We start from the raw sequence: 15,370 nt of genomic DNA on the forward strand, positions 1-15,370 counted from the left end.
GTGCTTGGCATGGAGCTCCCTGTCCTGCCAGCAGCTGTGCCGTGGGGAGGACCTGGCCCTGCCTCCCTAGAGCAGAGTAAGCAGCTGGCCCCAAGTTGTGTGATGCTGTGCGTGTTCCTCCTGTCTTCCCTGTGTGGACAGCGGGCAGGAGCCCACGCCCCCTGACAAGCAGCAGCATGGTGTAGGTGGGGTGCCTGGCTGTGCCCCTTCCCAGCATGCCCTCTGCTGCCACAGAGAAGCTTCTTGTGGTCCTCGGGGAAGATGTTTTCAACACTGCCCCAAACCCGATGCGCCCGACAGCACCATGGAGCTGTGCCTGCTGTGGCTCTGCCGTGGCAGTGCAGACATTACAGCGTCCTTCCTGGGTAGACAGTTTAGAGAGGAACAAATGCCCTCCAGGGGCATCGCCAGGACCTCAGTTTGTGGAGCCTCAGTCTGGACCCACGAAGCGCTGTGTCCTCGCACCTGTGGCTACAGCGCCTCATGCCCCTCACTTAGGTTATGAATGCTCAGCAGACACTTGGGGATGGTAGTTGCAGAGTGGCTCCCTGGACCCCCTTGCCTGTTGGCCCCTAGGCTCTCACTGCCTCAGAAAGACTCGGCAGGTGGAGGGATGACAGACATGCTTAGACCTTCCCTGCTGTCCTTTTCACTCCATCTTCTTTTTCATAATTGTCATTATATTTTCGGGGTGTTTTATTTTGTTTAGACAGGTCTTACCATGTAGTTTAGGGTGGCCTTGAACTCACTGTGTAGCCCAGGCTGACCTCAAACTCTTGGAAATCCTCTTGCCTCAGCCTCCCAAGGGCTGGGATCACAGATGTGCACCACCACGCCCGGCAATAATTGTTAAAAGTTCAACACTTTTAAAAGCCACCTCTCTTCATCCTGTTTAAAAACAACAAACAAAAACAGTACCTCCTATTACCATGTCTTGCATTTTTCTGAGTGCCATCTTCACTGAATTTTCATGGGTTTCTTGAATTCCTCACGTGTTGCAGAACACCACCTGTCCCGTCCCCTCCGTGGCCCGCCCGAGGCTCCCTCTGCAGGTTCCTCCTCGCCTTCTCCCGCTGCAGATTACCAGCTGACCAGTGCAGAGCTCTCCTCCTTGCCGGCCTTCAGCTCGCCGGGGGGGCTGTCCCTAGGCAGCGTCACCGCCTGGCAGCAGCCACAGGCACAGCCACAGCCACAGGCACAGCCGCAGCCGCAGCCGCAGCCGCCGCCGCCTCAGCAGCAACCCCACCTGGTCCCCGTGTCTCTTGGCAACCTCATGTGAGTCCTGGGGAGGCCCGTGGGCACTTGGTGGGTGCGGGGAGGAGGGCGCAGGAGACTGTTGGTGCTGAGCCCGTCCAGCCCAGGTGCGGGGTGGGGACAGCGGCAGGCCAGAACTGACGCCGCCCTTTCTCTTCTCCCCTCCTCGGCCCCTCTGCCCGCGTGCCTCCCTCGGCCCGTACCCCGCTGTCTGTTCTCTTACTCTGCGGGCTCGCCTCACTTTCCTTTCTGTCCCCCACGCCCTGTCCCGTTGGCTGCGTCCAGCCCAGGCAGCCCCTTGCCCCACGTGGGTGCTGCCCTCACCGTCAGCACCCACCCCCACATCAGCATCAAGTCAGAACCGGTGTCCCCCGGCCGCGAGCGCAGCCCTGCGCCTCCCCCACCGGCAGCCGTGTTCCCCGCTGCCCGCCCGGAGCCCGTCGATGGTCTCAGCAGCCCTGCAGGAGGACCCTACGAGCCGGGGGACCGGGATGACGGCCGGGGGGACTTCGGGCCCACGCTGGGCCTGCTGCGCCCGGCCCCGGAAGCGGAGGCCGAGGGCTCTGCTGTGAAGAGGATGCGGCTGGACACCTGGGTACTGTAGCGCCCCCGGCCGCCTGTGCCCCACCTGTCTGCCTCCTGAGAGGCCTGAGGCCGCTGGCCCTCCCCGGCCCTTTGTCAGCTCACCAGAGACCTGCCTGCCCCGGCACGGGTCTGCCCAGTGCCCCACGGCTGGCCACCCCAGCCCTGGCCCGCGGGAGAGGGGAGCGGGTGCCTGGCGGCTGGGCCCTCACACCCCTCCTCGGTCTCCTCTCTTCACAGACATTAAAGTGACGTTCCCACCCCCCAGCCTCCCTGATGAAGAGCTGACAATCTCACCGCCCACCCCTGTCCTGGGCTCCTCCCGCTCGACCCCCACTTCCTTTCTTGTGCTCCGTGTCCTGTTGATGGTTACATTTGTGTATAATTATTATTATATTATTATTATTATTATATTTTTTTTAATTTGGATTCTCGCTTTGGAGAGAGGGATGCTCCCATCCCCTCTCACCTCCGCCGTGTTCAGTGGTGGAGGCTCTTTTTGCGGGAAGGGGGGGGACACTTTGCACGTTGTACACATATGCTGCAGGAAGGGGCGGGCCTTAGGGAAGGGCGGTGCCGGCCTTGCATGCAGAGCCCTCCCGCCCCGTCTCCCAGACAGAGGGAAAGAACCAAAAACTACCAAGCAACAAAAACCCCTCCAGTAGACTGAAACCCCAAAGGTGGCTGATGGACAGTCAGTATTCAAGGGAAGCCAGAGGGCAGAGGGTCTCCCGGCAGGGAGCACGGCTCTGTGTGCGCTGCACCCCGAGGTGTGTGGGTGCTGGCTGAGCTTCCGGGCTGGGGAAGCTGCCTGGGAATAGAGGCGGGGGCAGGGGTGTGAGGCGGCCTTTCTGGAAGCACATTTGGGGGAAGACGGGGTGGCAGGAGGACAGCAGAAGGGCTGGTGAGGGTGAGTCAGGCCCCTCCGTCCCTAGCTTCTCTAGGACGCAGTGCAATAGTGACCAGCCCTGTCAAGCTGGCCCTGTGCGGAGCTGGGGAGGAGTCAGGGAGGCATCAGGGTGGCACTCCTTGGGCACGGCAGCAGATGTGGAGGGGGCTCCTGGCCTTGCATGCTCCCACCCCACCCGGGAGTGGCCGTCTGCTCCTGAGCCCCTGCTCTGGCTCCCTCACTGTCTGCTACCTCCTGTCCCTCGCCTGAGGCCGCATCCCACCGCCCCTCTTGGCTACTGTAATTGTAAATAGTGACCTTTGGAAAACATTAGCGGTGTAACAGTCCAGGAAACTGTTTTTTGTTGTTGTTGTTGTATTGATATGAAATGAGATTCTATTTTTGTCAAAGTATATTGTAATAATAATGACTCAAACAGGCCCGTACTGTACAGACAAGATTCTTCTGCTGTTGTTCTTCCTCCCTCCCCTCCCCTCTGCTGCCCTCACTGTGGGGAGCCCAGGGCCTGAGCAGTCAGGGCATGGGTCCATGACCTGGGCTGGGTCTGAGACCACCCTGGAGGGGCAGAACCCCAGTGTGCTCCCACCCCTACCCAGCCCGAGGGGCCAGTGCCCCGCACTCCTCCTGTTGGCAGGCAGTTAGGCCAGGCTCCGGGGCGGCAGGGGGTTGCCAGCCACTGACCATCCTCACAGTATTCTGGCACTAGACACGGAACGAGCCAGAGGCAGAGAGGCGTGTGGCCATGTGTGCCTGGCGTGTTCGAGAGGGCCTCTGGCGTTTCTGAGTCTCAGCGTTCCTTTGTATTTGTGTGAGTGTGTGCGCGTGTGCACGGTGTACCTCTGTGTGCCTCTGAGGCCAGCAGGGTGGATTTGTGAATCTCCGTGGGACTGGAGCTCTCCATGCATCTCCCTCTGTCTGTGTGGCTGGGTGTGTTTCCAGCGCCTGCCCTGGCTTCCAGCTGTGTGTCCCTCACTCCTCTGTTCCTGCCCTTGGCCCTGCTTCCCCTGCAGTCAGAGGGCGCTGGCAGTCGCCCCCTTTGCTTCTCCCTGCACCCCTCTTGCCAGGGCTGCCTTCCTCTGGGACCATGGCCTCCCCACCCCACACACGTGCCCCCAGATCCCCGTGCCTGACAGTGCCCTTTCCCGGAGCCCCCACCCGTCCTGCTTTCCGAGCAAAACTGATTCCTCTTCTTCCTGAGGCTTTCTTCTTCCGCCTCAGCCCGCCAGCCAACCTCCCTTACTGCCTCAGACTTGATGGGCCACCCAGCAGGGATGTCAAATGTCAGATGTCGGGCCTTTCTGCCTTTTCCGCAGGTTGCTAGGGCCAGTTCAGGAATTGGGCTTGGTGAGGGTGTGAAAGCAAGCAGTGGGCCTGGCACAGAGGCGCTCCGCGTGCCGGGTGACTAAGTGTAGGTGCTCGCCGGTGTTGAGTGACGCCTCCTCCTCTCGGGCTCTCCCTCCTTCCCCATCTTCCCGCTCACCTGTCTGGCAGGACTTGGCCACCAGGACCCACGGTGCAATATTCGCCAGCTTTGCCCTCTGCTCAGAAGGGCGGGCCTGGCTTCTGATCACCTTGTGTGGATGTGTGTGTGTCCTTTCTCCTCCATCCCTGGCAGCAGGGAGTGGTCTGTGAGTGAATACGGGACTTTTCTGCAGCTCAGCACCCCAGGGTTTCTCTTGGGGCCTGCGGCACCTGGCTAGCCCAGACCTCAAGCGAGGACTTCCTTTATTCTTCTTCTCACAAGCCAAATTTGTCTCCACCCACTCCCTCTGAATGACTGGGCAGTCGCCAAAGTAACCACTGGAGTCATCTGATGCCCCTGCCCTCCCTGGTTCCCACAGTGTTCGGGGACAGTGGGGAGAGGCCTGCTGCCTCCGTGGGACACACACTTCCCTCCCCCACAGTGCAGCAGACTGACCCAGGCCCCCCACCTGGCCCTCCCCCCTCGGACAGGAAGGAAGTAATGCACCTTCTTTTGCTGATTATTTATTTGTTTGGAGAGACAGAAATGATGTAAAAGTGTATCTAGAAATATCTATATCTCTATATATTTTTAACTGACTATTTGGAATCCCAGGAGGTGGGGGAGCTAGGCTTTTGTGGAGGGGAGACCTGGAGCCCAGGAATTTTTGATCTCCCCTCTTTGGCCTTGCCCCACCCCTAAATTGTTGGTAGGACTGGGATTTGTATGGGGGCAGGAGGCTGGGAGGCCTGTGGAGAATCTGGATTCTCTGCTGTCCCCATCCAAGTCCCAGAGGAAGGGAGGGAGGGAGGGAGGGGGCGGGATGAGGGAGGGGCGGGCAGGCTGAGGCGGTGACCACCCCAAGCCCGACAATCACCCACACTCCCGGGGCGCCTGGGTCCTGGGGAGGGCGAGTCCAAGTGTGTGGCTGTTGATTTGTTTTAAATATTTCCTTTTGTGCTGTATGGTGATGCTTTCTTAGTATTCTACACAATAAGAAAAGGCAAAGTCCTCGAGATTCTTAATGAGTTTTGTTTGAAAACTCTTTCACTATATTTGTTGTAAAGAGGTTTACTATTAAAAGAAAAGAACACACGTTTCTGATACTTTGGTGTGGGCTTTGGTTTCTTTGGTGGGTCAAGGAGGGAAGGGAAGGACGGGAGTGAAGGAAGGATGGGAGTGGCCTGCCCAGATGTGGCTGGGCTCCGCCCTGCAGGGAGGGTGGTGGTCAGCGATGGGCTCCTGTGTCCAAGTGCTTTAGGGGTCTCTGCCAGAGGCTCTGTAGAAGACACCCCTGCACTGAGAAGTTGTCCAGTTAGAAGCCCCAGGAGGGTGTGGGCATGATGGTACACACCTGTATCCCAGCATTCTGTGAGGCTGAGGCAGGAGGATGTCAAGTTCAAGCCCAGCCTGGAGAATTCAGTGATTCAGTGAGACCTTGTCTCAGGATAAAAATAAATAAATAGGGCTGGGGATTTAGCTCAGTGGTTTCACCGCCTCCTGTGCAAGCGCAAGGACCTGAGTTTGATCCCCGGTACCAGAATTAATTAATTAATGATGGGGGATATAACTACTAGCAGGGTTTGGCCATGGCCCTGCACCGACCATTTCAGGCCCTACAAAGGCAAAGCAAGGACCCGTGTATGACAGCCAAGGCTGGCGTGCAAATGGACGGTAGGTCCACCCTGTAGGCTCAAGGCTGGCCTGTTGCACATCTTGTCTGCTGCAGGTGCACAGGGCAGGGGAGTCACAGGGTCCTCATGCCCTGGGCTTCCTCCTCTGAAAAATGCCACCGTCTGTGTTGGCTCTGCCGTCTCACAAGACCACCGTGCTTCAGCCCAGGCCAGGCAAAGCCTCCACCTCTCCCTGCCTGCCATTCCTGTCATCTTGTCTCCAGCCAGTGCGAGTAGCAGCTGCTGTGTGGGACCAGTGATGAAGGCGGAAGTGATGGCAACAGTAATCAGGCTTCCACCTCTGTTTCATCATTTGCCCTGGGGAAAGCAGGTGCCATGTTGTGAACAGCCCTATGGAGAGGCCCACATGGCAAGAACAGAGGCATCCTGCCGGCTGCCATTTGAGTGAGGTCATCTTGTCCTCCATCCTTGAGAGTTCCCAAGGTTCCCTATTCCACTGCCCTGTCCTGATGACCCTTCCCACTCAGACACAGCCTGACGCCCCCTCACACCATCGCCCTCTGGGCTTGGTACAGAGATCTCCAAGATGAGGTGGGTGTGGTGGCGCATGCCTGTGATCCCCACAGTCTGGAAAGCTAAGGCATGAGGATTGCAAATTTGAACCCAGCTGATCAATTTCTCAAAATGCTGTTTCCAATAAAAAAGGGGTGGGGCAGTGTGGGGACATAGCTCTGGGTGAAGGCCCTGGGTTCAATCCCCAGGACCACAGAGAGAAATTTCTCTAGATTTGGCATGATCCAGAAACAAGTTGAGCTTCACTGCTCTCGGGAAAGCACAAGCCTTTGGCTCGGCTCCCAGGCCTTCGGAGAGCCACCTCTTCCAGGCTTAGCCCATGCTGTTTCCTAGGCCTCCCTTGGATGCTGGGCAAGCTGCAGCAGCCACTCCGTGCCTTGACAATCCCTTGTCTGCTCATGTCACCCTTCTATTTGAAATGCTACAAGCATTTGTTTTCTATGTATACATTTATTTGTTTTTGCAGGGTTGGGGATTAAACCCAAGGCCCCATGCATACTGCACACATACTGTAGCACTAAGCTACACCCCAAACTTGTAAAAAAAAAAATTGAGACAGGATCCCACTAAATTGCTCAAGTACCCCTTGAATTTGTGATCCTCCTGCCTCAGCCTCTGCAGTAATTGGGATTACAGGATTCCCCCACCACACCTAGTGCAACAAACATTTATTAAGCACCAATTCTGGGTGATACATTATGTGAGGCATTAGGCTATGGTGACAAGGGAACCAGGGGGCTTCTGAGGTGACAGAAGAGGCACACCCAGGCCAAACTAGTGAGAACGGGAGGCTTCCTAGTGGAAGCCTTTGAGCTGGATTTTAAGACACATAGAAGTCCCTGGGCAAATGAAGGCAAAGAAGGCATCCCTTGAACACTAACAGCATGTCAGGTATGGACAGAGAAGGGGCCTTTAGGAAACGATATGCTGTGACCCAGATAAAGCCACACTTACAGCTGAGACAGAGGCAGAGGCCTTGTGTGAAAGACCTTGATCACCAAGGCTTGGACGAGACTCTGCCAAAGATGTTCAGTCATCCACAGATTTTAAGTAGGGAGGCTGGGCCATGGCTCAGTGGTGAAACACTTGCCTCACACAAGAGGCCTAGTTGGGTCCCCAGCCCCAGGCACACATAGAGACAGTTCAGAGAGCTGCTGCAGGTAAGGGTTCCTCCTCAGGAATGCTGAAAGTCAGCGGGAGGAATGCGGCTTTGGGCCAAGTAGGCCAGTCAGGGTCTTCTACAAACAGGAGTAAGAAGAAATAAGAATAGGGGAGGCAGGACAGAGGAATGGAGGTGGAGAGGATGAATTTAGATTTTTAAGAAGTACCTACTTTTGGGCCGGGGATTTAGCTCAGTGGTTCCGGCACCTGCCTCACAAACGAAAGGCCCTGAGTTCGATCCCTGGTACCAAAAAAAAAAAAAAACCACACACACAGAAGTAGCTACTTCTGCTATTTGTCAAAGACATGAAAATAGATGTTTATGAAATAAACACACATGTAAACATCACATTCTCTCTGGTGTGAGAAACTAAAAGTGAAAATAAGGACCAAAAAGAATAATAAATATTGTGAAATAGAAATTGTTTAAAATTATACAGAATGTGAGACACTTTGTCAATATCTTAAATGTTTTATGCAAAATAAAAGGTATACTATTATTAGGAAATGAGCTGATAGATTAGTAAAATATATTCTTTTAAGATCATAATACACAGTGTATTTACCATGGTTATTCTCTAATCTTGTTATGAAAAAATTTTTTTCTTTTTTTTTTTAATCGAACTCAGGACCTTGGGCTTTCGAGGCGGGTAGTGGAACCACTGAGCTAAATCCCCGGCCCTGTTTTGTTTTTGAGACAGGGTCTATGTAACCCAGGCTGCTCTTGGACTTGTGTCGATCCTCCTGTCTCAGCCTCCTGAGTGCTGGGATTACAGGTATGTACCACCGTGCCCGGCTTGTAGCTCACCCCTATTTCCATCTTTAAATCCCTTCCTATCATTTGAGGTTTCGCTCCTATAATTTTCTATCTGTTAAACTTTCTCTCCACAGTGCTGCCCAGCTGGGTGTGATTGCCCCCAAGTGTCTTAGGAAAGAATCTGCCCTTTCTTTATAACAGCTACTGTGTTTTATTCTACCTGGAAATGTTATATAATAGTTTCTATTTTCTCTCTACAACTGGACTGAAGGTTCCTTTTTTTTTTTTTTTTTTTTTCCTGGTGGTGGTACTAGGGATTGAATCCAGGGCCTTCAAACCGACCCAAGGCAGGCGCTGCGCCACTGAGCTACACCCGCGGCCCCTGAAGGTTTCTGATAAAATGCGCTGCCTCATCCGATTGTCTGGCTCAGAGCCTAGTACACCCGGTGTGTTCAGGGTGGCCAAAATGTGATAATGCGTGTGAAAGTGCACTGTGTAAACCATGAACTACCACAAATCCAAGAAAGCTGCTTAAAACTTTTTCAAAGGCGTGGTGATTTTTCGCAGCTTCTGTCTACTTTCCAGCTGCAGGACCAGCAGGAAGAAACGCAGGCTAGAATGGGGTGAAGGGCCCTTTTCCAGGGCCCAAGCTATGAATCCAGAGAAGGGTTAGAGGCCCCTGGGCTCCTACCCCAAAGAGGTGGCTCTGGAGGAAGCACAGGGTGGCACCCGATTGTGCCGGGCAGGGCCAGGGTGGCCAGGCCAGTTCTCCACAGCAGGAGCTCTTCTGACTCACCCTCGGGTCCCATGGGCTGAGTAACTTTCCAGCTCCGAGACTGTGGATACTTGTTTCAGGAACAGCGGACGCAGAAGGGACACAGGGCGACCCCACCCCAGGCTCCAGAGTGGCTCTTACTGGGGCCAAGATCCGGCTATCTGTGTGTAGCCTTAAATCACTACGTGTCCTTGGCCGGCCAAGGGCGCGTCCAGTCCGCTGCCCTCTTTCACAGCTGGCTAACCAGACCCAAAAGGAGGTTGCTTGTCGAAGCTCACAAGCCTCCTGCCGCTTCTTTCCACCCTGACTCCTGATGTCCGGTTCCGAGCAGCCAGGGCCCAGGATTTCGCGCCTCCCGCCGGCCGAGCCACGCCGACCCCTTCGCTTGAGCCCGCGCCCCGTCGCAAGTGGCCGCCCACTGCCCTCCGCTGCCTGCGGCTGCGCTTGGCCGCCGCGTGCCCAGGACACGCCCCGACACTGACGCCCACGCGGGTCACCAGCCCGGGCTACTCCCGCAAGGAGGCCAGGGCGGGCCCAAGGGGCGGGGCCGGGCTCGGAGAGAACATCGCCATCTAAGGCGAAGGGCGGGAGGACGGCAGCCGCTCGTCGTCACTCTGCACACCGGAAGCCCCCGCGCGCCAGCTCCTCGGCTGGGCCTCAGCCCGGCTGAACGCCGCGCCGACCTTCCTCACCCAGCCCTCACGCTCCCCTCCCCACCACTGCAGGGCAGGGCGGCGATGGCTGGGCAGTGGGGCTAGCCCACACCCGAAGCTTGCGGCCTGCTGCCAAGCAGCACCGACCGCCCAAGGCGCTGGGCCCCACTCGGCCGTAAGCGCGGACAAAGCCCCCAAGCTGCTCCCAGCGTCCCTCTACTCGCCATTGGGGGGAGTGGCCCCTCGGGCTCACCCCATTGGTTTTCCCAGTGATAGATCGGGCCACCAGCCAACTGCAATTCAGGTAGGACACATGCGTACACAAGAGTTAGTGCCCTTGTGAGAAAAGCCTAACCCAAGGAACTGATTTAGGGCCGGTCTCCGGGGCTGCGAGGCAGAGGTGCGCATGCGTGAATCTCGTGTTCCCGCGGCCTGCTACCCCAGAGGATGTCACCGCCCTTTGTCTTCGTGGTGGTGTCCCCGGACCTCTGGTCCTCGTCAGCGCCACATTTGGCCCAGCTGCCGCGGAGATGCGGAAGAAGCCGAGCATCTCGGCCCCTACCCTCGGGGGCGACGCGACTGTCCCCAGACACAGCCTGTGAGGCCGTGCCCTTCGTCTGTGATATCCGTTCCCCGGGGTTTCTCATCCTCCACGTGGCATCGGACACGGGGAGGCTGAGGCCTGGGAGGTGGCATTCAAGGACACGGCGCGTGTGTGGCCTGCAGCCCATGTCCCCCAGGCTATGTCTTGGGGTGGCGACGCTGACCCTAAGGGAAGGCACAGGCCTGGATTAGCCAGAAAGCATGTGGCTCATATACCTAAAAGCATTCCAGAGCAGGAGCGATCGCTCTGTTCCTGTGATCTGAGGCGGCTGCGGGATGGCGGTGCAGGCTGCCAGTCCCAGCACTCCAGGAGGCTGAGGCAGGAGGATTACAGTGAGTTCGAGGCCATCCTGGGCTACATAGTGAGACCCTGTCTCAAAATAAATAAATAGAAAAACAAAAAGAAGAAAGAGAAACTTCTTTTTAATTTTTTTAGTTTTTATTTTTGGTACTAGGGATCAAACTCGGGACCTTGCGCTTTTGAGGCAAGCGGCGGCACCACTGAGCTAAATCCCTGGCCCCAGAAAGATAAACTTGAAAGACCAAAAGAAGGATAAAGAGAGTTACCTTGGAGAGAGATTGGGGTGGGCTAGGAAGGAACAGAGCCTTTCCTAGAGGGGGCGCCTTACCTGTTTGTCTCGGAGTCTGTCCCAGCCCTTCCTGGCCCCTCCTGCCCCTGCCTTCAGCCTCCTGTTGGTGGCACCTCCCCTGCAGTCTGAGAACACACCCGTCCCTCCATACCCTAAAACTGCTTTCTTATCCGACCGCCCTGCCCTGCTCCGACTGCGTCAAGCTCTCACTGAGAAGTCAAGCATTCAGCACCCAACTAAAAAGCGTTCGGTGTTCTACTGAGTCAAAGGGATGGAGGTACACATCATCAAACCTGTTGAAAGACCAAAGACCTGTGGCCAGAGACGGGCTTGTGGGAACCCCAGGAGAGTCCTGTCAGGGAGGAGTGCTATGGGTGGGAAGGGCGGGCCAAGGTGCTGTGTGGAGTTTAGATCACACCCCGAGAGGTTGTTCTTCAGGAGAAGACCTCAGGGCTGTCTCTGCCCTCTCTTCCTTTCCGGGTGGTGTCGTCCGACACTGCCCGATGTGGAGTTGCCCTCTATCCATGTCTGCAGCTGGATCCATCCTGATCTTCAGCCTGTGTCCAGGCACACATGTAACACGCCCACAGTTTCTCGGGCCAAGTGCAACAGGAATGCACCACCTTTAGCCCTGAAAACATGAATTTCTTCTCTATCCTTTTCCTAGCTGCTGGTCACACTGCTGTCCCAGCTGCTCAAGCCGAATTCGTGTTGCTCTCCCTCCCCTCAGTGTGGCCTTGAGAAGAACAGGAACATACTTCTATTTTAGGAATTGTGCTCCCCTTTTCACTTACTAATAATGCCTTGATCATTTTATGACTTTTTCTAGCCAGCCATGGTAGCACGTGCCTGTAATCCCATCACTTGGGAGGCTGAGGCAGAAGAATCACCACAAGTTTGAGGTCAGCCTAAACTACATAGCAAGGCCCTTTCTCAAAAGAACAAGAGGGCAGGGGATTTAGCTCAGTGGTTCCACCAGCCTCACAAGCCCAAGGTCCCTAGTCTGATCCCCTGTACCAAAAAAAAAGAACGACAACAAAGACTTCTTCTACATTTTAGTTTCTGCACGGTCATTTTCTGTTCCCTTACTCTGTTCTACTCCCTTAGTGAAAGTTTGGTTTGTTTCCCTGCTTTTACTACTGGAATAACACTGCACATATGTATGTATCTTTTGTCTGCTTAGATTGAATACTTAGAACTGAGCACGGAGGATGGAGAAGAGCACAGACTTGAAAAGATGTAGTATTAGTATATGGCCAGGTTGGCCTTCCAGAAAAATGATATCCGCAGTCTGTAGCACTGTGCTTTGTTGATATTGAATATTGTTGTTTTTAACTTTCGCCAATTTACTAGACTAAATCAGACCCTCCGACTCTCAGCCCTGTCTGTCCCCTCCATCCTCCTTGGTCCCTTCAGAATGACAGCACAGCTGCCCCGGGACGAACAGCCACCTTGAAAGGCAGAGAGGGCCGCAGCCCAGTCTCCTCTGGAGGCAATTCCAGTGTCTGCTTATTACACCTTGAAGCTGGCTTTGCTGTGGTCACTCGCTGTGGTTTCTGTGAGACTTCCTAGTCATCTCAGCTCTTTGGGATTTTCCCCATTAACCCTTTCCTAGATTCCTGTTTCTCCTCCCTTGTTCAGGTCAATGTCCCAAAAGCACTTTTGTTCATCCCTTCTCCCCTAGAAGCTTTGTCTTACTTCAGCACTTCCCTCTGCCAAGGAATGCACTTGACTCTTTTCTAAACTGAGCATGGTGGTGCATGCCTATAATCCCAGCACTATGGGAAGCTGAGGCAGGAGGATCTCGAGTTCCAGGCTGGCCTGGTCTACATAGTCAGACTGTCTTGAAAAAAAAAGTCTACTCACAAATGCAAGTCCCGAGTTCAATCCCTGGTACCCCAAAAAAGTGTCTATTGCTCTCATTTGCCTCTCGGGCCCCTTAAATTGTGGATCTGCCCCTGCCTCCCGCTTGGAGCTCCTGCTCCTCCCAGTTGCTGACTCCACCCTTCTCCTCTCCTTGAGCACTTGTGACCTGTGTGTCCCCTCCATGGGTCGGGTCCACAGTCGTCTGTCTGGTTTCTCGTAGACTCCTGTGGGTTCAGTGGTTTCTGTTACACTGAGGGTTCAGAGCCCTCTCTCTTGGTTGCAGACCGGATTATTTAGATGCCTGATGGACAGCTCGACCTGGAGGTGAGTTCCTAAATTCCCCAAGTCCTAAAGTGAATCCGTTAGGCAGCTACACACACTTGTGTGCATATACACGCACACTCACACATGCACACAGAGGACAAGAAGACCTGCTCCTCCCGCCCTCTCCGGGCTGCCGGTTTCATCTCTGTAGTTCTCGTCTTTGTGCTCAATGCCACTGCATTCACACTGTGCCTTATACATATACAGTGGTTGGAGTCGACTTAAGAGTGAACAATGCCAAAGCACCATAAATACTATCTGCTGTGAATCAGGGCCTCCTGTGTGCCGGGAGCTGTGCACATGAAGCCAGATTCATCTTCCCACAGTAATCATGTGAGGCTGGTTTACTAGCCCCATTTCCATACATGAGGAAGCCACTAGGAAGCGGCAGTGCTTGGTAGGCCTTGTGGTGTTTTGTGCAGTGTTTCGCTGCCTGGTCCCTTACTTCTCCCAGGAACACATCCGGCCACTCCCTGGCCACCTGTTCTTCTATGGTTCACCACGGCGTCCTCCCTCATCTGCCTGCCACCAGCCCCTTCGGTCAGCTGCACTCTCCTCGTACCTGGAATTAACAAACCTTCTCCACTGTCATTGCCAGACTTCATTAGAAGCATAGTTTATTTTTGTGGGGTTTTTTTTTTTGGTACTGGGCATCAAACTCGGGACCTTGTGCTTGTGAGGAGGCAGCCAAACCACTGAGCTAAATCCCCAGCGCTTGTTTTTGCTTTTGACGTAGGGCCTCACTGTGTAGCCCAGGCTGGCCTCAGACTCTCAGTGGGCCTCCTGTGCCAGCCTCCCGAGTGCTAAGATCATGAACCTGCGCCCCACACCCAGCTATGAAAGCACAGCTTTAAATACCCCTCCTAGCTCTAGGAACCCCAAATGGCTCCTATTGCTGAACGAGGTTCTAATCCTTCGGTTTAGCATCCAAGGTGCTCGCTCACCATCTTTTCGGCCTAGGCTGGGATGTAGCTCAGTGGTAGAGTGCCTGCCCAGCACCCACAAAGTCCTGGGCTGGATTCCCAGGACCGTGTGTGTGTGTGTGTGTGTGTGTGTGTGTGTATGTGTGTGTGTGTGTGGTGTTCCATCCTACCGGCTTTGTGCACCTTATATTCCATCTAGCTGAGACCTGAATCTTCCACACACTCTATACTTCCTACTGTGATCTACTGCCCACCCCCACCTTTTTATTTCCAGTGCTGGAGATCGAACCCAGGACATTGTGCTGGTGAGGCAAGCGCTCTATTAGTGACCCACATCCCCTTAGTTTTTATTTTTATTTTGAGACAAGTTCTCACTACATTGATCAGCCTGGCTTCCAACTTGCAATCCTCCTGCTTCACCCAAGTAGCTGGGGTTACAAGTGTGTGCCAAGCCTGGGTATTGCTTCCCTCTTTGATTCCTTTTCTTCTCCTCCTACCTCCCTAGTTCAGACGTCTATTGAAATCCTACCCAGGCATCAAGTCCAGTTCAGATGCCACAGGTCTCACCTTTCCATAAAACCCTGTTGAATCCTCTAAGGCAGCCATCCCCCACCCTTTTGGCGCCGGGCCCTGTTTCGTGGAAGACAGTTTCCCCACGGACTGGGGGCCAGGGAGGTTTCAGGATGGTTCGTACATGTGCAGTTTGCAGTGGGGCGCCTGCTCCTGAGAAGCTGAATCTGCGGATCTGAAGGAGGCGGAGCCCAGGGAATGAGAGCCGGGGAGTGGCTGGCTGTATACAGGCACTTCCCTCGCTGAGCAGAAACCTCAGCTAGTGAGCGCAGCTGCTGTAAACTTACTGCCGTATTGTGTCCTGGCACAATATTCCAACGCCCACCCTTAGTATTTTTGCCTTTATTATATTTTTCCTCCTCTCTGAGTTTTGTTTTGTTTTGTTGGAGACAGGGTCTCGCCATTTAGTTCAGGCTGTCCTTGAACTCTCTATGTAGCCCAGGCTGGGCTCAAACTCACGGCGATCCTCCTGCCTCAGCCTCCTGAGCGCTGGGATTCCGGTGCATTCTGACGTAAATTAACACAGTGGTTTCTGTCCTCAGTGCTGGGCGAGGAGAAGCAGAGTTCCGGCTGTGAGGTCGGGCGGGGTCTGGCTCAAGCCCTGCCCGGCCCTCCCAGTCACTCATTGTGTGACTCAGCCTTGTTGCTTGGCCTCCCCGAGTCTCTTCGCTGGTGCTCTGTAGAGCTGTGAGGATTGAATAGAAAGCAAGGAAAGAGCTAGAAAGGACGCCTG

General features: G+C 54.8%; 1 protein-coding gene across 13 annotated transcripts in view; it reads left to right on the forward strand.

Annotated features, from left to right (window-relative positions):
• Mef2d (myocyte enhancer factor 2D) overlaps positions 1–5,314 on the forward strand; it is a 29,055-nt gene extending 23,741 nt beyond the window's left edge. For 9 of the 13 annotated variants that reach the window (XM_087203465.1, XM_004871217.4, XM_004871214.4 and 6 more), the window contains 3 exons: positions 1,080–1,275; positions 1,540–1,849; positions 2,077–5,314. In XM_087203465.1, the coding sequence (XP_087059591.1) occupies positions 1,080–1,275; positions 1,540–1,849; positions 2,077–2,088 (518 nt within the window). In that variant the 3' untranslated portion in view covers positions 2,089–5,314. Of the gene's footprint in view, positions 1–1,079; positions 1,276–1,539; positions 1,859–2,076 lie in introns of those variants that run through there. The other 4 variants (XM_087203467.1, XM_087203466.1, XM_087203468.1 and 1 more) reach the window with 2 other exon arrangements.
• The last annotated feature ends 10,056 nt before the right edge of the window (positions 5,315–15,370 follow it).

Source organism: Heterocephalus glaber, unplaced genomic scaffold (assembly GCF_053883595.1).
Source record: "Heterocephalus glaber isolate CG9 unplaced genomic scaffold, H.glaber_assembly_v1.0 deba00001795, whole genome shotgun sequence".
Lineage (NCBI taxonomy): Eukaryota > Metazoa > Chordata > Mammalia > Rodentia > Bathyergidae > Heterocephalus > Heterocephalus glaber.